The 20015-nt window shown below is 40.6% G+C and overlaps 2 protein-coding genes across 2 annotated transcripts in view; one reads left to right on the plus strand and one right to left on the minus strand.

Moving 5' to 3' along the window:
* Positions 1 to 205: 205 nt before the first annotated feature.
* Positions 206 to 2386, minus strand: zar1l (zygote arrest 1-like). The gene is made up of 4 exons (XM_038708156.1): positions 1820 to 2386; positions 1067 to 1159; positions 882 to 956; positions 206 to 657 (listed from the first exon to the last, which is right to left on the minus strand). The coding sequence occupies exons 1-4, from the start codon at positions 2384 to 2386 to the stop codon at positions 514 to 516; spliced, it is 879 nt and encodes a 292-aa protein (XP_038564084.1). The 3' UTR covers positions 206 to 513.
* Positions 2387 to 3955: 1569 nt separating this feature from the next.
* pds5b (PDS5 cohesin associated factor B) overlaps positions 3956 to 20015 on the plus strand; it is a 29742-nt gene continuing 13682 nt past the window's right edge. Inside the window, exons 1-12 of the mRNA XM_038708991.1 lie at positions 3956 to 4062; positions 9304 to 9431; positions 9829 to 10032; positions 10470 to 10556; positions 15280 to 15377; positions 16281 to 16407; positions 16797 to 16877; positions 17379 to 17519; positions 18350 to 18465; positions 18980 to 19074; positions 19377 to 19522; positions 19619 to 19770. Coding sequence (XP_038564919.1) covers positions 9324 to 9431; positions 9829 to 10032; positions 10470 to 10556; positions 15280 to 15377; positions 16281 to 16407; positions 16797 to 16877; positions 17379 to 17519; positions 18350 to 18465; positions 18980 to 19074; positions 19377 to 19522; positions 19619 to 19770 — 1355 coding nt within the window. The 5' untranslated portion in view covers positions 3956 to 4062; positions 9304 to 9323. The remainder of the gene's footprint in view (positions 4063 to 9303; positions 9432 to 9828; positions 10033 to 10469; positions 10557 to 15279; positions 15378 to 16280; positions 16408 to 16796; positions 16878 to 17378; positions 17520 to 18349; positions 18466 to 18979; positions 19075 to 19376; positions 19523 to 19618; positions 19771 to 20015) is intronic.

Raw genomic sequence — 20015 nt, forward strand, 5'->3', positions numbered from 1 at the left:
TTTATGCTTATTATTGAAACTAAAGTGCTGAATATAATTTCTTAGTAAAGACCATTTGTTTTGCCAATTAGATGATGCTGAAAGTTTCAAGCAGCACCAGTCAAACCAAACTGAGCTACTGGAAGCTCTGAAAGATTGTGCCACGTTCTGAAGGTCAAGGTTTTAAATGAACGAGCGCATATTCAACTACAATAATTTTTCGAACTTTTGAGATGCAATGTGTTTATTTCATAAGCTTTATTTCTTTATACAAAAATATTTTTTAATGTTTAGTTAAGCACCGTGATTAATGAAGGGACAGACTTTGAGACGCTGCTCAAATAAACAACCAAGGCAGAGATTCATCTACTCGCTGGTAGGAGAATAAGGGACTCTCCAAGTACATTACTGGAGGCAACTTCCATTTGAGACATCCAGGTACTAGATGTCTGCTGCCACGGGGTGAAGGCAAGCGCCATCAGATGAGCCTTGAGGAATGTGTGATTCCAGACCGGAGCCAACGTGCAGGGCAGCTCAGACAATGTATTTGAAGCTGTAGGTGGCATCACAGGACAGCTTCGTGCCCTTGCAACGACAACACAGGTCCTGGCGGTGAGGCCTCTTCATGTTAATGTGCCGCTGCTTCTTCTCGCAGCTGCAGCAAGTCTGAGAGCAACCCTGGTACAGAGGGGAGGAAACTGTAAGATCAGAGGAGGTTTCTGACCCCTGTTGAAGGATGCCACAGTTTTAAAGAAACTAAAAACAAACCAAGTTTACCTGGTTATTAAAACCATGCACTTATATCTAATCATCAACATTAGGTGTAATGTTTGGGGACAACTGGAAAGCACCAAATCACACTGTGATTCAATCATGTTACTGCAGTTCTTTAGTAAATATACCTTGCAGAGGATGGACTCCACTCTGTAGGGATTAAATCCCACCTGACACTTCCGGCAGAGCTGCTTGTAGTACACCTGGCAAAGTATAAAAAGATATCTGAATTCTTACTATGAATGCAGTTTTTGCAGAATATAAATTAGTTCATGCTAAACCAGATATTGCAGTAAACAACAAGACCACTTACCTTACTGGTTCCAGAGATGCACCACACATAAGCACTCTCCCACCGGATGTTACACTTTTTGCAGTGGAAAAAGCCATACCTCTGCTCTAGGAACTAAAAAAAAAAAAACTCATCGAAATCATTTGAGTGCAGAGACACTTCACACAGGTGTGTTGTGCAGAAAACAAACGCTAGTGCCTGAAAGTCCCAAAGTTTCCACAGTAGTCTCCAGGTTTTGTGTGCCTTTAATGAAATCTATCCATTCAGTTCTTGTACTGCAAACTAATTCTGCAGTTTATTCTGTTTTAAAGCATTTTAGTTTATTCTGGTCTCCCATTTTATTTTAACCCTCTTAAATCCTATAAGTAACTTTACATTGCTCAAGTTTTTTCCTCGCCTTGTTATAATTAAGTGTATTTAGATCCAGCACTAGGCTATATCCCATACTGACTCAACATGACAGGGGCCTTATTAAGGTGAGGTTGTTGAAGCCTTGCATGTGTTGTATCAAATCTCATTTTAAGACCTTCATTATTTCAGTTTTTTGCGTATGTTATGCAACTTTCTAGGTTAATGTTTTAAATTACCACACAGCATGTCTAGGCCCTGGAAGCATTCCAGTGTACACAAAGCACTGAGAGTCGGAGGAAAGGGGGGCTTGCAGCCAGCAGCTTCTTAGGTTTCTAATTTGTAATGTAGGAGTAGTTAGCAGTGGAAATGTGTGAATCCAGGGAGAGCTCGTTCCCTTCGGGGTTTCTCGACGCAGAAACCCACCTGAAAGTTGGACCCCTTTGAAGACCGGTGGAAGGTCGTCTTGAAGTCCTTCACCGTGTCCTCGCCGCTTTGATCCGTCTCAGCATTATTGTCAGACTCGGCCTGAGCTGCTCCTTCACTTTCACCGTCACCGCAGAGTTTCTTCATGAAGATCCTGCGGTCAAACACCGGCGAGTAGATGGAAACGGGCCTCAGGAAGCGCAGGTTGTTCACCGGCGGTGTGTTGTACACAGCCTTCAGGTCCGGCTTCAACAGATCCGGGCTGTTGGGGGGCTTCGAGGACGCGGAGTGGTCGCCCTCCAAGCAGAACAGTGTCTTGGGACCAAGCGAGCACTGGACGATTTTATCCACCTTGGCATTGACCTGCACGCCGCACTCTCTGGTGTTTTCTCTCTTGAGCGGCGGGGGCAAACTGGGGCTGACTTGAGACAGGATCACCTTGCAGAGCTCCAGGTAGTTGAGACCCTGGGGGATCATGAAGCGGCCCTCTCTCTTTACCCAGCTGCTGTCTTGAGCCGGGGGAGCGCAGACATTGTATTGTGGAAACGTGGGCAGGAACCCATCCATCCTGGAGCCATGAAACCGGTCCAAGTTTATCCTGCTGGGATTTAAACAGTTGCCTTCTTGCAGCACTAATTGGTTGATTGAGAACAGGGGCGCGCGAGCTCTAATTTAGAGCTCAGCTTTAAGGATGATATTGTGTTCCCACAGAAAATAACCAGTAACGTCACTCACTACCACAGAGACATGACAAGCTCAGGATCTATTACACAATCAGAGCCACGGTCCTCTTATAGAATTACTGCTAATGTCTTAAATGGTACGATTCAGTAATAGCCTACTAAAAATTATTGTAATTTCAAATAATAGGATTTAATTCGCATGGTTTTAGTCAGATGTTCACGGTTATTGATATTTGTTAGGGAAATGATATTAAGATTCACCAAGCTCTCATTTAATTAAGAGCAGCAGTTCAAAAAGAGGCAATCTGCCTATTTACCTGCACTATAAACAATTTTAACTACATGTGCTTTCAAGGTTTCAACACATTTACTCGCTGATTGTGCTAAATATGAATGTATTTCTATTGTTCTGCAGAGTAGTGCTTTTAGATTATAGTGCAACATCTGAAACGTTATATTGGAGCTCCCCCTATAGTTCATATTGGCCAGAGACCCGAGCAACTAGCTGATCTTTGGGAAATCATGTTCTGTAAACTAGTATGGCAATGACCTTTGTAGCAGTTTAAATTCACAGAAGAATCAAGAAAGCAAGCAACTCTGCGTAAAGGGACAAGTAAATGCACCTGTATGAAGGAGGAAAAGATTTTCCTCTAAAAGTGTCATATGACACTAGGTTAGCAGGAAAGGGGAAAATGAATGGCTCCATGGTAGCCTGAGATGTAGCCGATAAAAGACTGCTTGAGTAGACTGACTTTATAAAATGCCCTTTTATTGGCAGACAAATCTTTAAATATGAATAGCACTATTAGGAAGAGGCTGTGGATTATGGGTTGTAAATAAAGTATACGCTGAAGAAACATGAATGTCACCCTAATGAGAACATTGTGTTTATTGTCTCCCTGTCTCATTTATGAGCTCATTATCTCACACAAAAAAAAAAAAAAAAAAGCTCATTTGAAACACACACTGTTGGTGCGTTCAAGTACTGAGCGAAAGAACAGAACCCAACAAAGCAGTGAAGGCAGCTGTCAAAATGACACTTCGTGATGCAGGACTTGCTTGTTTGGTATTCTCAGTGTCTGTTCAGTGTCTGTATAAAGTGAAGGCTATAGTCTAATGTTTTTACATGAATCATTTTAACATTAAGTAATGCACTTTGTTTTATCCATAATTTGCAACTGTCTGACTGCATTGCTGAATTTACTAAAATTTTACTAGGATATATTCACACACATTATATGATATAACATTTGGTAAAAAAAAAAAAAAAACACGCTGTAAATTCTACAAAAAAGAAAACTATGGTAGCCTATGTAATTCTCCCTCAATATCAAACTATCCATTCTCTGCCATGTATTTTTCATGCATCGCAGAGTAATACGAGCATCACTCGAAGGACCCACCAGACCTACATGGTCTCGCTCTATAGGTGGCGCTACACCCTCAGTGATGGCTTTCACCCACGGGCACTGAATCTATACATATTGGCGCCATTTTGGAGCTAGGAGGGGGAAGAGAGCTGCAGAAGAGGACACGATTGATCACAGTTCACCGTAACAGGTAAGAAAATGCACAAATAAGCGGACGCTTTTTATTGAAACGCGGCAATATTTTTAGGTGCTGCTGCTAAAAACGATGTGTAACCCGGGATGTGTCCACGGAGCAGCCAGGTTTCCAGCGCTAATAGGTGGAGCGCAGCCCGCCTTGCCCGCCTGTGTTCTCGGCAGCCGTGTCCCGATTCACAGCGCTGGTTGACCTGGTCCTGCGGCGCAAAATGGTTAGCTTGTAAAATACTAGCCCGTTTCCTAGGTTTAATATCGCAGAAGCACTATCAAACAGTTACTGGACCTGGTTGTATGATCGGTGTGGGGATATAGATAACGATATAACGGTAGTTAGCCGGGGTGTTTTGTTCAGTGCAACGTGAATATCCGTCCGCCCTCTGTCACTGAGATTGCTGCTGCTGCTAACGTTAGCTCGATTGTGCTAACGAGCTAGCTAGCGACAGCTAACTAGATTAGCCACGGTCAACATTACAGCAACAAGGCAGCCTGGCTGTACCAGAGTCCCTGGCCTTGTCATGCCGGTGTACTATAACAATAAGCACCTCTATTTATAAAATATGTTGCTCTATCTGCTAACTAACGTTTACTTAAGTTAATTGTGTAAATAATTAAAGCTAGCGCTGATAGTAACTCTGATTTATTATGAGGTAATTGAATACGGCGCCTTGCGTTTTGCAGCGTAAATGGTTTATTTAACTTAGTGGTGTAATGCGACTGCATAATTAATAGATTTACGAGATATCAAGGCAATATGTTTGTTTTTTCTGAGGACGACGTGATTGAAAGCAGCACACATGGTCTCTTGTTACTAAAACGTTAGCAAACAACAAAAGGAGCGAGGGAGTAACGTTAACGTTAGAGGTTTGTAGAAAGCTCAAAGACAGGAGGAGCTGTTCGTAAAATTGGACACTGGGTGGAATTTGATCAACTTGAATGAGGACAGTTGTCCCCAGGGTGCTGCAGTGCATTTGTTTTGACAGTTATCAGCCTGTGAATATTGAATCTGTCACTGCAGATTGGTCAGGTTGTAAGAATCTGATTAAATATTAAAATTAGTAGTTTGTTACGTTATAACGCTTAAAATCAGTACTTTTCATGAAGAATTTTCTAAAAAGCCAAGATTGAATTTAATATATTGATTTATGGTTAATACATAATAGCAGTATTGTGTTTCAGCTTGTAGCAAATCTTTTCAGATGGCTGTGCATAAAACCACTTGGACAAATTTTCCATCAGGAGGGAACCACTTAACTAGCTGAGTTAATTTCTGGATTTGGTAATTAATTAGTTTTCCAGCTTTCTAGATCTAGTGCAACCTGTGACCCTTCAACTTTTACTTATTTACCAACTAAAAGTAAAATTGAGCAAAATTATGTTTGGTCAGATCCTTGCTCTACAAAGCCACAATGGTCGTCTTTAGTTTGGGATCTGTGGTGGTTTTCTTGTGTTGAATGGGTACAGAGGAAGACAAATGTCTGCGCTGCCTGATAAGTGTGGACATGTGTTTCAGCTGTGTGTCTTGTTTCTAGATGGCTTTCCTTGCAGTGTGGCATCGTTTTAGATTTTTACTTCAACCTCGTTGTCTCACTCCGTCCTCCCCTACTTCGCTGTTGTTCCTGGCCGGCCTTCACTGGTTTGATCGAGACATGCTCTGTTTAGGAAAATTAAACTTTTTTTGACACTCCATTCCTGTTCAGGCGGCTTCCCCCTCTTGGTGTTTTTGTGAGTGCCGATAGGGAGGTCATTGAGTTTGCCCTTACAACCAACTGGTGTCCAGGCCAATCTGTGTTTGCTGACAGTCGCTCTCTTCCCTGTTGATCGCCCACAGGGTTAAAAACAAAGGATGTCTGTGTCAAGGTCCAAATTAAGTTAGAGGGAACTGCTCCGAGTCTTCATATTTCTGCTGGCAGGAGTTAGCAGCGGACAGATAGACAACCTTGGTGGGGGGCTTAATGTGTTTTACTGTGATAAACCAGTAATGAGCTGAAATGAGAGGTTTACTGCAGGGTAAAGCTTGCCCCAAGTGTGATTATTTACTGCTGCTTCATAGTTAAAGTGAAATATTCCCTGGTGGATGGTAACCAGACAGATCCCCTGGCTTGAGAAAGACTCTACTCTGATTGGCTGCCAGAGTGCTCTCTGTGTCAGTGTGGTAGAGCAAGAAAGAGAGAGATGGACTCAAACTTGGCAGCAGCTGTGGGGTGGAAAAGAAGGTCAGAATGAGCGATTTGGCGTCAAGCCATTGTCCAGTGTGTGTGTGTGTGTGTGTGTGTGTTTATAAAAGCTGAAGTACAGCTGCAGAAAATTGTTTGGTTGTAATTCAAAACTCTACATCAAGCCCAGCAAGCACTTTTTTGTCAGATGGCAGACCTACTGACCCAGACTGCTTCATAATAATCAATTCTCCTTTGGTGATAAAAGCAACATAAATTGTGCGAAGTCACAAACGGTAGTTACAGAAGAAAAGTTGTCTGTTTATTCATTATTCATTCACACTATATATGTTGTGAACAGTAGTATGAACTTCTTCTGCTGAGTCCCCTGGGAGAGGTGGGTTTTTGTGGAATGAGAGATTCACAGTTTTGAAGTCATGCTTTCCGCTCCTGCTTTTTGGCTTTCTATGAAACTACACCAGTTGACCTCTTTACAGCATTTTACTGCAGTTATATCTCAGGGGTTAAAATGAGATGACAAGTTTGTTACTGACTGAAAGCGAAGAGCTCATGTTTGTCATTTCCTTCTTTGAAATATAGATTCTTATTTAAATACTGAGCATGACAGTGTTGCGGAAGGACATTAAAAACTAAACATGAAGTAACGATATGTAGCTTATAATTAATTGTTTTGTCTATAAAATGTTAGAGAATAGAGAAAAATGCTCATTATAACTTCTCACAGCCCAAAGTGCCATCTTCAGATGTTTTGTTTTGTGCAAAACAAAGATGACAAAGATATTTTGATCACTATAGTGTACAACAAAGAAAAACATCAAATCCTCATATGAGAATCTGTTTAAACGGTTGTTCAGGTATCAAAATAGCTGATTAACTCAACTAATTGATATGTCAACTGTGTGTATCTCTGGATTATTTGACAGGATGGCTTGGGAGACTGTTTTCTGTACTGTTTGAATTAATGCCTTCAAATCTAAGAGGTGCTATAAATTCTAAGTGAAGCTGCGTAATCATCACAAAGAACAGAGTTTCATGAGTCTACAATTAGCTTTTTCACATAATATATTTTACGTGAATAGCTGGAACTCTAATTTAGATAGATATAGAGCTGGTTAACAATCTGGAAAAAGCAGAGGGATGTGTGTGTGTGTATGAACAAACCTACAACCCAATAAATGCCATGCGGTTGGAATTTGTTGGGAGCTGTTTTTTAACTTTAAGTTGTGGCTTGCCAAAAGAAAGAAATGCAATTTACCACATTCTTTCCAGATGTTTATCCAACAAGTGTCCAAATCCCTGATTGTAAACGTCACATGCTCAAACTGTTATTCTGTGCGGTACACCTTCATCAGCCGCTCAAAGACAAAGTAACTGTGCATGCTCAGACGATGCTTTACACCTCAGCTAACCAATTTCCTGTTGGGAAATCCCCGCAGTCCATGTTACATTGCGGTTGCTCACTGTTCACACGTTTACAATGAAGTTTCTGCATATGGCTCACAAAAAAATCGTTGAAGCGTCGCTGCATCCTGTGTAGTGGGATTCCCCTGGACAAGCTCCAGCTCCAGGACCGCGCCTTCGACCGTCTAAAGTTTAGGAGTATTTTAGACAGACTCTCAACTAGGGCTGAAACGATTCATCGATTAAATAGATTAACTAACATGCAAAGAATTTGCATCGATGCGTCGTTTAAGCTGTATAACTAATACAGCACACTGTTTCGCACAAACATTTATTACTGTCGCCTATCGCGCTTACGCTGTGAATACAACATGATTATAATGGCGCTGTTTCCGAAGTGGAGGAAGAGAGAGAAAATAGTGAGGGACGATCCATTATCGTCTATTTTCCCCTAAATAGGAACATTATTTACTAAATGAAAATCATGCTGTGTTGAAGAAGACTTGAAACTAGCGACTGACACCATAAACTCATTAGGAAAGGGTTTACTGAGGTAATAAATCAGCTGAGAAATAAGGTAATTTAACCGTTATTTCTAATGGAACCGGACTTCTTTTTGTAACCAGCGGACTCAGCCCCCTGTTGGCTGTTAGAGAGAATGCAGGTTTAAGTTACGTCTGCACGATTTCCCTTTTCATACCCAGAAATAACATTTAACAACCACTCGTCACATACCATACAACTCTGGATTGGTGTGCCGAGAGCTGAAAAACAACTGCAGGATGTTGAGTTTCTAATGCGTTTTTGTTTTTTAAATAGCCTAGTTGCTAGTTCAACAGTCCCAACGTTACTTTTTACTGGCCCTGGGCCATCGGGCCACCATTGTTGTCAAGCCCTATATACCAAACCGTACTGTAACTAATGCATTTCTGTATTAAAAGCTTTAGGTGTTTTATGAACCCCCAGTATAAAGTATTGAATTGTGAATTTCTTTTAAATTATTACCGGCTCAAACTATGAGTCAGGCTTTAGCTTGTCTGAGGGGAAAATGAAGTCATAGCCCTGGGTGGACACACACATTTATGCCTTTTTCGTTTTTATATCTTTGATGGACAAAAAGCATTGGCAAGGTGAGACGGGTTAGTTATGTAGCCCTTGCCAACGAGCAGTATAAAGTGCGGCATGACTGATCTGGCCATGGGCAGTGCATTAAATTGAAAGTCGAAGCACATTTTGCGTCATGTGAATGCTCTAAACATGAATTGGGTGTAATCCTTGACAGGCTGGCGGCCGCTGCAATGAAATGTGGAACACAATGGTAGCAGCAGCTCGCAGTGAAAAGTCAGCCAGCTCTCTGAATGCAGCAATTTCATCATTCATTCAGCTTGTAGAAAGCTATTATTGTGCTGTGAATACCTCGCTGAATATTTCAGAGGTCTCTATTGCAGACTTCTTTCGAAGCTTTGAAGTATTAAAAAGATTTTGCCTTGGGTTCCAAATAGTTAGTGTTCTTTTTATTTTATTTTTTAACCTCGCCGGGTTTTGTTGAGGTTCTTCAATTCTTCAAGGTTAGAGGTTTTTAGTCCCTTCTTCCTGTGTTCTCGGTCTCCCCTTCTTTCCCGCTCTAATTTAATACAAACATTTATTCTCTCTTTCCTCAGGCAGTGAAGAGCTAAAGAGGATGGCTCACTCTAAAGCTCGAGTCACAGACGGGAAGGTGACCTACCCTCCGGGGGTCAAGGAGATCTCTGACAAAATCTCCAAAGAGGAAATGGTCCGCAGACTCAAGGTCAGTGTCTTTTTCCCATTCTGCTGCAGCCGCACCTCATCTTTATTGTGTGGTCCCACAGATTAGGAGGGAATAATGTCGAATTAAAGATGTTTTTAAGTATTAACATCATTGGTAATTGGCAGTAATATTCAAGTTTTACTTTTTTATATGCTGATCCATATTGCTTTAAACCACATGTAATTTGCTGGAATTAACTTAATTATTACTGAGGCATTATTGAAAGATTTGTCATTCAAAGTTTGATTTTTGCCTGAACTGAATGCTACAGAGAGACTGGAAACCTTGCTGTCTTGGATTGATGGCACCCTTGAGTTAGTTTTTACATCCACCAAGGTATTTAGTCAACCCAGCCACTAATGTCCCCCTCCCCCAAACACCCTCACCCCTCATCCAGATGGTTGTGAAGACCTTCATGGACATGGACCAGGACTCTGAGGAAGAGAAGGAGCTGTACCTGAACCTGGCCCTCCACCTGGCCTCAGACTTCTTCCTCAAACACCCGGACAAAGACGTGCGTCTGCTGGTAGCCTGCTGTCTGGCAGACATATTCAGGATTTATGCCCCAGAGGCACCCTACACCTCCCCAGATAAACTCAAGGTACAGTGGTGAAGATTGTGCCCGGTGCACATAAAAAGAAAATAAATAAATAAAAAATACTGCAAAACTAAATGACACTCCTCCATAGTTGCTCACTGTTTTAATTACCTAACACTGTTGCGTGCTCTCTGAAGTATTCACGTAACACTAACTGACAAATATGATGTGTATATTCATTTGACATAAGCTGTTTATTAGACAGATACATGTCAGCATTCAGCAACAGTTCCTTCTTTTGAAGCGTTAAAGTTTTAAGTTTCAATATTTGTGTTTTTGTGGGAGGGTGGGTATGTCTTGCTAATCGCTGTGAACATTTTGGCTGAATACATTTCTAGGTTTGTTGTGGCTGTTAACTGTTTTTTTTATTTGTTGGGCTGCCCCAGTCACACCCGTGTTTTGCTAATAACTACGTCTGTGTGTTTGTTTCTTGTCTCCAGGACATTTTCATGTTCATCACAAGACAGCTCAAAGGACTGGAGGACACCAAAAGCGCTCAGTTCAACAGATACTTCTACCTGCTTGAGGTGGGTGTGTGTGTGTGTGTGTGTGGATCAGGTGTCGTGTTTGTTATAGTTTGATCACATTTTATTTAATTCATATCCAGTAGTGAATCTCTTTATTGAGTATAGATCCTTTAGAATCGAGTCATCAAATCTAATCTGGTTTAAGCTCACAACCTGTAGCTACAACAGGAAAATGACGCATTCTGTATGTTTCAAAAGTTTATAAAATTGGCGGTTATTAGCAACAACTAATACAATCTGCTGCCGGTGGTATTTACCATTGTACTTGGCGAAAGTGACTGTTAGCATTAGCTAAAATGGGAAGCCTACTAACTAAATGTTTTCTACATTGTTCATTCTAATAAAAGAAACGTTGGGAGTTAACAAATCTCTTATCAAATCTTTTCAGTGTTAACAAGTCTTGGGACTGCCAACTGGGAACTGGCTATGGGAACCCCACCTTAATCAGTGACCACAGTTATTTGCTCATAGAGAGTTCACATGCCTAACTTGCCAGTCAACTTTAGTGGTGTTTTATGAAAAAGGCTCATAAAGCAGGGCTTGTTGTGAAGTCCATGTTCAGTTCCAATAGATAGTTTAATAGTTGACAACTAATCAGTTATTCGATTAATTGTTGCTAAGCACAAACTATAAACTACTATATAAACTAATGTGAAAGCCAATCATGCTACAACATGCAACTTACACAGGTGTGATGTAGGAATGTGAAGCCTCGAGTGCACAGACATCTTGTGCAGCAGTTAAACTTTTTAAATTGACAATATGTTGTGATTATTCATTGATTATTATTTATTCATTTGTGTTCGATGTAATCCACTGTATATCAGTGAGGAAATGGAACGTCTTTCTTTTAGGGCTGTACATAACGATTATTTTTCAAGTCGATTAATCTAACGATCATTTTTTAGATTAGTGTATTAATCTAACGACTAATTTTGTGTATTCTAAGGGGGGAAAAAAGTTGCCTATTACTCAATTAACATACCAGTTTATCCAAAATAAATATCAAAAACATGTCTAATCAATAATATGTATTCAATCATCTTGATGAGGCACATTAGAATAATGACAATAGCAGCATATCTTAAAATGAATCAAATTTCCACATCACTGATGTGTTGTGATAATGACAGACTTTAATTAGGCTGCTTTACTTAAAATTTAAATGTTTCTGACATGGATTTATTTCACTATTGAGTAATGCAGTATGACAATCAAATGTATTTCTGCATCAGTGTGGGGCAAAGAAAACAACTGAAATGATTCACAGACTCCACAGTCAGTCACAGATTATCTGTACTGTTAATTTCAGCTGTTTTCTCGCTCATACGTGGCCGTTGAAACGGCCGAATGTTAGATGACACACATTGTAACGTTACGTTACCATAACAGCAGCGGGGCAGAAATGACTTTTAACATGAAGGCGATAAAGAATAGTAAAATATATTTCAACGGACTACATGTCCTTGTACTGATAATGTGCCGTGCTTGTGTGGAGACAGGATTTGCAGTGCTGCTGTCAGTGCATCGGGATACTTTTGCGTCACGTGTTCATGCTGCTTCACGTATTTGTGGACAGCAGTTGTGCTGCAGTGAAGCTATTTCCAGTTCACAGAGCAGCACGTTGTTGAGTGTTTGTCTAAAAAACTCCCAAACTTTGTCTTGTAGCTGGAACTTGTCTGGGTCGAAGTATTTAGGTAACCGATTACATCGATGAATTGCCCCAGCCCTACTTTGTTTTTACTTTTTGAATTAAATTATATGAAACAATTTATCAGTGTCAGCAGGGATACATTCTCACACGGTTAATGTGACCAGCTGTGCAGGACTTCAGTTGGCGTTTGGCTTGCTGACCTAATGGCTCTTTGTCTGCATAGAAGCAGAACCTCTGGGCCTCTGAATACATTTACTAATGCCTTATGTAATCGTATTATATTAAATAATGTTGAAGGTGAGTGTAGAGACACAAGAGGAGGAAGCAGTTGTGACAGAACGACATGTACTCTCTTCTGCGAAACAGAAGCGTATAGGAAACAGGATTGTCTATCTGTAGCAATCTGGCAGTTTTGTTTTTCATCTCCTAGAGGCTTTAGGAGTCTGAACTCCTTGAAACACCAAGTCAACATAGATCATAAAAAATGTAATATGCCTTCAAAAATGACTCTCCTAAATAATTCAGTATTTATAGGATCCTTTTTTTTAAGAATCTGTTACGCTAATTCTTCTTCATTAATAGTTTGGTTTGTTTTCAGGCTTCTGTGTTTAAATTTGCTTTCAAAGTGCTTTTGATTAATTTAGTTAGAGTTGGCAGCAAGAAGCTATTTCCTGATTAAATCAAAGGACCAGTTGAGTCTAATTAAAAGTAAATATCTTTAGTTTGCAACTTGATTGTTATTAATATTGTGATTAAACAACCAGTGTTTACAAATTGGGTATAACTGGACAATTTGAGGCAATTGTGAGACAAAGAAAATCTACCTTGCAGTTTTAGTGATATGAATTGCTGTTACAAAAATATCAATTTGGATTTCACTGTTGTTGCATACTTCATGCAACAACAGTGAAATCTAAATTGATATTTTTTTATAATAACAGTGTATCAAATGAGAGTGTTTAATGGGAGAGGCGTTGCACAATTGATGAACCTACGGAGATTCATCACCCAAGTTTCAGCTCTTTGTTTAGGAGTCTGGCCCACAACTTTACGGATTTGGTTCACTCTCGCTGCTCCTAAACAGCTTACCTTCTCAGCACCAAATAGCAGACAGACACAGTTAAGCTGTATTTCCACCAAAGGAACTATGGGACCAGGGTCTAAATGTAGTTCTGGGGTCTTCATTTTGTGGGGCTTGCCTTGCAGTGAAATTCTGAATGGGCAAGTAGAGGCTACTGGCTTTAACTGGAGAATATCGACTGTTTTCCACAACTGCTCATCTCTTTTCCACATTTTGTTTGCAAACCAATAAATGACAATCAACAGTGAAATAGCCCCACACGTATCGCCGATGTCCGCCTGAGATCATATGTTAGCATTAAATATATTGGAAATAGCAGCCAGCGTGCAGCAGTGTGTTTACCCTAAATACTGGGTCCTAAGTTGTTGTTTTAATAACCTTCCAAACTGTTGCGATTTTATTTTTGTGTTGCTTTCTCTGTGCTGGAATTATTTTAAGAACTTGATGGTTTTATCCAGTTTGTTATCCGCACAAGTCTCGCCGATGGCCGCCTAAGATCGGCATTAAATTTATAGCTGGGAAATAGCAGCCAGCTGCAACGGTGTGTTTACGGTGAACAGCTGATGGCGTTATGCTAAATACTGGGTCCGACTGTTTTTAAGTTTTCATCAGCTAGGAAATTTCTACATGGAGCCAAAGTCGGTCTCCTCACCGAAACATGCGGAACAGCTGATTATAGCAGATAATTAAAGCTCGTTAAACATCCCGTTCTTCCAACGCAGCGGACACCGACGTGAGTGCTGCAGCTGATCTACAGCTTTTGTCGGCTGGAAATGTTTTAATAACCTTCCAAACTGTCGCGATTTTATTTTTGTGTTGCTTTCTCTGTGCTGGAGTTATTTTAAGAACTTGAAGGCTTTATCCAGTTTGTTTGGCTACTAAATGTGAAACAATCTTTATCGTGTGACTTTTCATTATAGCTCCCACACACAAAAGCTGCTTTAATGGTCAAGCAAAGCCTATAGTTTTTCATTATATTCCAGTCAAATCTGATGTTCATTTATAAATGTTGCTCATGGATAGTGGTTACAAATAATGATGCCTGTGCATCAGTTTGTATGGCTACAGCCTACGTCAGCTGGTTAATTTGCCAAATCTTCGCAGGTTTTATAACAGTGGGCTGAAGGAACCTTTTAGTTCCTTGAAAAGAGATCTGGGTACTTAAAAGTCCCCAGTACCTTTTTGGTTGAAAAGCGGCTTTAGTGACTAAGTGGTGGACATAATAGCCATGTTTCCATGTTATGAGCATTTTGAATATCGCAAAAACAGTCCTTAATTTCGCAAAAAGGTTTTTACACTGGTTTGTGGTGGTTTTTGCCTTCATGGAAAATGAGTTAATGCGCTAAATGGGAGATGGAAACACTTTAGACAAATAAGTTCTGACGTAGTGAACATGCAACTCAGGACAGATCAGCTGTTTCCACTGTCAGCGTCTTGCCGGATATTCTCATAACGCGACATAATGAGACATTGCTGGTGGACTATTTGGCATTGTCTTTTTTTGTTTGTTTTTTGCGACATTTCAAAAGTCTGCTTAAAATTGGCTTGACAGTTAGATAGAAACATGGCTGGTGATGCATTTAGCAGCTTCTATGCCAGATATTTCCCTTGGTAGAGACCAAAAACTGAGCTAAAAGAGGATGAATATTGGACTTAGTTTCACCAGGTAAACAGTAACATCCAGATTAATGCTTATGTTGCTCTGTAACTACTAGATGTGTGAATAAGCAACTTATCAACTCAAGGTGACGATATGTCAATGTTGCATTTGCAACTTGTTTCTGCTGCCCCCCCAAGTGGCCAAATAACTCAGCAGTTATTGCAGGTTTAAAGGGGAATTTTGTTTGATTTGGTTTTTGGAAGATTATTATTCAAAGTCAACCAATAAGCAAACATGGCCGCCCTTCACCCCCATACCACATTCTTCTTTCACCTTCCTAGCTTGCATCTGCATTGTCACTAATGTCCTGCTTCCTCTTTTTCTTCAGAACATAGCATGGGTGAAGTCCTACAATATTTGTTTTGAGCTTGAAGACAGCAATGAGATATTCACCCAGCTTTACAGAACACTCTTCCAGGTCATCAAGTAAGTCCTTTTATCAAAGTCCACCTCATTGTAATATTTGTCTGTCCATATTCATCATGGTTTATTATGACTGCATGTATGCCCAGCTTTTGTTTTTCCACATCCCCTCCTTGTTTGGCTCTGAAATGACAGAAATGAGCCCTTGTAGCCCCCTCTAACATCTCAGTCTGTCTATGCTGCTACATCAGAAACTGCACTGTAGCAGTCCAGTTGTTTCTCTTTGATTACCCTGCCCGCACGCCTCCTTTCCTCCTAACCTCGCTCCCAATTTCACTCTGCTGAACACATCCTTGAGGGCTGGATTCTGCAGTACAGAATTTGGCGCTTTGCCATTGGAACAAAATTGTGGTTGTGTGTGTCAAGGTTGTGTCAGCACAACGTCTTTTTTTTTTCTTATATAGGAAGAATCTGAAGAGCCTTTCTTTTGAAATATGTGCAGTGAGCTAGAAGGTGTAGGGGAAGTGGTGTGTGTGTGTGTGTGTGTCACTGTTAGTGAATGGGAAGTAATTACACTAGTAATGCCTTGCAGCGGGGAGGACAGCAGTCGCTGAGATACAAATCTAGGTAATAAGCTTTGCCCCCTGCTGTCATGCAGATCATTATGAGAAAGTACACCCACCTCTGTCTGTTAGTCTGAGGCCAGTTTGTTTTCAAAATGAGAGATCAAGCAAGTAAAAAACATGAATTCAAACGAAATGCCTGCTGCCAGCAAAGTAAACGTCAGTCTTGGTGCACTAAAAATTTACAGATTCTTGGGTTGAATGGATGACGTTTAAAAACTACCTAGGACTATTTCATATTTTGATTCAAACCCAATCACTTTAGTTTCAATGGGAACCAGTGTGAAATATTATATGGTCATGCAATTCTCTACCTTTGACCCTTCTTGCCTTGTTTCCCTAGCAACGGCCACAACCAAAAGGTGCACATGCACATGGTGGACCTGATGAGCTCCATCATCTGCGAGGGCGACACTGTATCGCAGGAGCTGTTGGACACCGTGTTGGTCAACCTGGTGCCAGCACACAAGGTATGTGCACATCTTATCGATGCAAGTGCACTCTGTGGGCACGATCACACATAAAACATCACATAGTAAATATTTACACACAGTCCCACAGTGAATGTTGCAAGTGGAAATGGTCTGAAGTGAGTTGATATTGCCAGTAGTGAGAGCCCAATATAATTTTCCCTACCCTGTAATTCAGTGAGACCCCTGCAGGCGAGAATAGGTAAAGCAGTGTTTGTACTCAAACATCTGTGGACTTCTGTGCCTGCTACGAGCATCCTAAAGGGATTCTTCTGAGAAAGAATGATGGACTACGCCCTTATTTTTTCACAATATTTGTAATGTTTTTCTCACTCAGACATCTGAATGTTCTCTGTCCTTTTTCACCGTTTATGTTCCTATCTTTCTAGAATTTGAATAAACAAGCATATGACCTGGCCAAAGCTCTGCTGAAGAGGACTGCTCAGGCTATTGAACCCTATATCACCAATGTAAGATTACATCTGTGTTTATATTTTGTCTTTGGACTTTTATATGTACGGCTGGGATATTTCTGCATTTTACCTGTAAATCCTGATATAGTCCTAAAACTCAGAAATGACTCTTTTCAGAGCTGTAACAGTTAATGGTGACGCTTCAAAGTTTTTCTATCCTGTAGCCTAATGGAAAAAGCATGATACCAACACTGCCAGAGTATTTTAACCAGGGCCAGCCATGCTAGAAATGTCTTGGCACCGTGACAGGTTCATGTCTGAGCAAAAGATGAAAGTAAGTGATATGTTAGGTAATAAAGTCAGCTGTTGAACATAAAACATCTGATGCATCTAAATATTTATACTGAGGCTCTCATACATGCAGGTTCAGTGCACATTTAATCGAGGCTAATGGGATCAGGTGAAATAGTAGGTTTGTGAGATTGTCGCCCATGTAGGATCTGTTTTTGGATGTGTTTTCAGTAACTGTTATTCCTACCTTTCTGTCTTCTTCATCAGTTCTTCAACCAGGTGCTGATGCTGGGAAAGACTTCAGTCAGTGATCTGTCTGAACACGTTTTTGACCTCATCTTGGAGCTTTACAACATAGACAGCCACCTGCTGCTATCAGTGCTGCCGCAGCTGGAGTTCAAACTCAAGGTGAAGAAAAACACTCTTTTGGTTAAACATTGAGGCACCAAACTGTTTTATAGTTGCCTGTTTTTTGTGCCTAAACGGAGCCCTGAGCGTCATATCACTCTAGTATAGTTATTTTGTGCAATTCACCTGCACTTTTTTAGGACGTTTGGGAGATCAATTATGTTATCATTATAGCATGCTTTTGTTAGATTGAAGCAGCAGCAGTGGTCTTGTCTTAATATTGGTGTTGTGAGTTATCCACACACCAGACTAAAAACACAAATTATCTGACCTATTACCCACAGAATTGCACATTTTCACTTTCTCTGCAGGTTTGTTGATTCATATTAGAAAGAGAAAGCAGTCAGCATAATGTTTCCTCTGCAGTGTCTCATAAAGGCTTCCTGCTGATGGATAACGCTCATTAACTGTTCAGAGGGAGTGTAGATCAATGCTGTCTCCTCAAAATAATAGCTGTGATAAAATCTCTCCCCCACAGACTACTCTCTCTCTCGCTCTCATGATCGCTTGTTCTTTGACTCACCCTCGCTCTTTTCATCTTTATCTCTCCTTGCTTGTTTTCTCTGCTTTTTCTCCCTGCTGCTTTTCTTTCAGCCTCCCTCCTTCCCTCTTCCTACCTCTTGTCATCCTTTGTCTCTGCTGTTTTCTTTTCTTCGCAGCTCATTCTAAAACAAAGACTAATACCAAAGAAACTGCGTCTTTTGTGTATTATGAAAATGGTGTTGTTGCTAGTGTAGTTAATGTAAGTGACTTGGGGTGTGAGTCCATACACAGCCAAATTCTGTGCATCATTTCTCTCTTTCTCTCTCTTCACTGCTCTGTCACTGCAGAGTAATGATAATGATGAGCGGCTGCAGGTGGTGAAGCTGCTGGCTAAGATGTTTGGAGCCAAGGACTCTGAGCTGGCCGCGCAGAACAAACCACTCTGGCAGTGTTACCTGGGCAGGTGAGTTTCAGCATTGTGGCTCTGGCATCCACAGATCCTTGGAAAGTCTGAAGAAATCTTAAAATACCCATATTTGATACTTTAAAAGGGCCTAAATGTGTACAGATCCTTTTCAGCATGCAATTATTGTTTGTTATTGTTGGTGGTTCTTTCTTGGACTCTATAACAAACACAATATTGTATAACAACAACCCTGTTTTTGTCTCACACCAACATCACATTTGTTTTTCTTTCACAGTAAATTCCCTTTTCCTAATATGTTAAACACAAGCTTCTTGAGAGTTAGTTTTTTTTTTTGTTTGTTTGTTTTTTGGTTGCTATACTCAATTTGAAATAAGCTTGCTTTTGTGAGATTTGTCTCTTGGTTAGTCTTAAATGTGGCTTCCTGAGAACAGAGATTGCGAACAAGGCAAATACCTACTGGATAATTTATGATTTAGCAGAGATGATTTTGTCTGTGTGAGTGTGTGTCGCCTTGTAGAGTTGCATTAACGTCCATTTCTTTTCCCACTAGGTTTAATGACATCCACGTGCCTATCAGACTGGAGTGTGTTAAGTTTGCCAGTCATTGTCTCATGAACCACCCAGACCTGGCCAAAGACCTTACAGGTAAATCAGCTGAAATGCACCGCAGATACAGTTTTTTTTTCAGGAAACCTGGTCTCGATTGAGGACAGTTTTATCAGCACAAAACCCATTGTGATCAGTGTTGAGTTAATTTGCCATTATATAGAGTTGATATCACAGCACTTGGACCACTTCACCAGCTCCTAATAAGTTACAAGCATATTATTGTTCCTTTCAAGTGTCTACTTTAGAAGAAATGAGAAACACTTGCTCAGTATTTTCTCTGCGTTAGATGTGGCCCGTTTTCTCACATCCCACTCATTTGTTCCTGTCTTCTTTCCCAGAATACTTGAGGGTCAGATCACATGACCCAGAGGAGGCCATCCGCCATGATGTCATCGTCTCTATAGTAACCGCTGCCAAGAAAGATTTGTCTCTAGTCAATGATGCATTGCTAAATTTTGTAAAGGAGAGGACCCTGGACAAGAGAGTAAGTGGGCACATTTTGTGTATGTTTTAGTGTCCGTAGCCAATCATAAAGTTCTAAACTAGATTTCACGATTTATCTTCTATTGTCCTTCATCAGTGGCGTGTACGTAAGGAGGCCATGATGGGCCTGGCATCGATTTACAGAAAGTACTCTCTGCAGGGAGAGGGAGGGAGGGAAGCCTCTAAACAGATTTCCTGGATCAAAGACAAGCTGCTCCATATCTACTACCAGAACAGCATCGATGACAGGTTTGTGGTCATCTGTTATATTAAAAATGTAGGAAAATCAAAACACCCCCGGAGTATTAAACGCTTTATTGAAATGAATGAGGGTAAGTGTTGAAAAGGTATCATCATTTAAATCCAGAAATATGCTGATTGGACTGTCTGAGTTCCTTAAGTCATTTACTCAACCACTGCTTTCGTGTTTGCTTTGAGCTCTTGGCAGTGTGCTGTGGATTTCTGCACTTAATTTTGTTTGAGTTTGTCTGGTT

This window comes from Micropterus salmoides, unplaced genomic scaffold (assembly GCF_014851395.1).
Source record: "Micropterus salmoides isolate LMB-PRFRI ecotype aquatic unplaced genomic scaffold, ASM1485139v1 Ms_hic_scaffold_9, whole genome shotgun sequence".
NCBI lineage: Eukaryota > Metazoa > Chordata > Actinopteri > Centrarchiformes > Centrarchidae > Micropterus > Micropterus salmoides.

Excerpts from the sequence above, each read along its gene's own strand:
- zar1l (XM_038708156.1), bottom strand. The coding sequence starts at position 2,386 with ATGGATGGGTTCCTGCCCACGTTTCCACAATACAATGTCTGCGCTCCC. Across the intron at positions 957-1,066 it reads GCATCTCTGGAACCAGTAAG|GTGTACTACAAGCAGCTCTG; the intron begins GTAAGTGGTCTT and ends ATACTTTGCCAG. Across the intron at positions 658-881 it reads TGGAGTCCATCCTCTGCAAG|GGTTGCTCTCAGACTTGCTG; the intron begins GTATATTTACTA and ends CCTCTGTACCAG.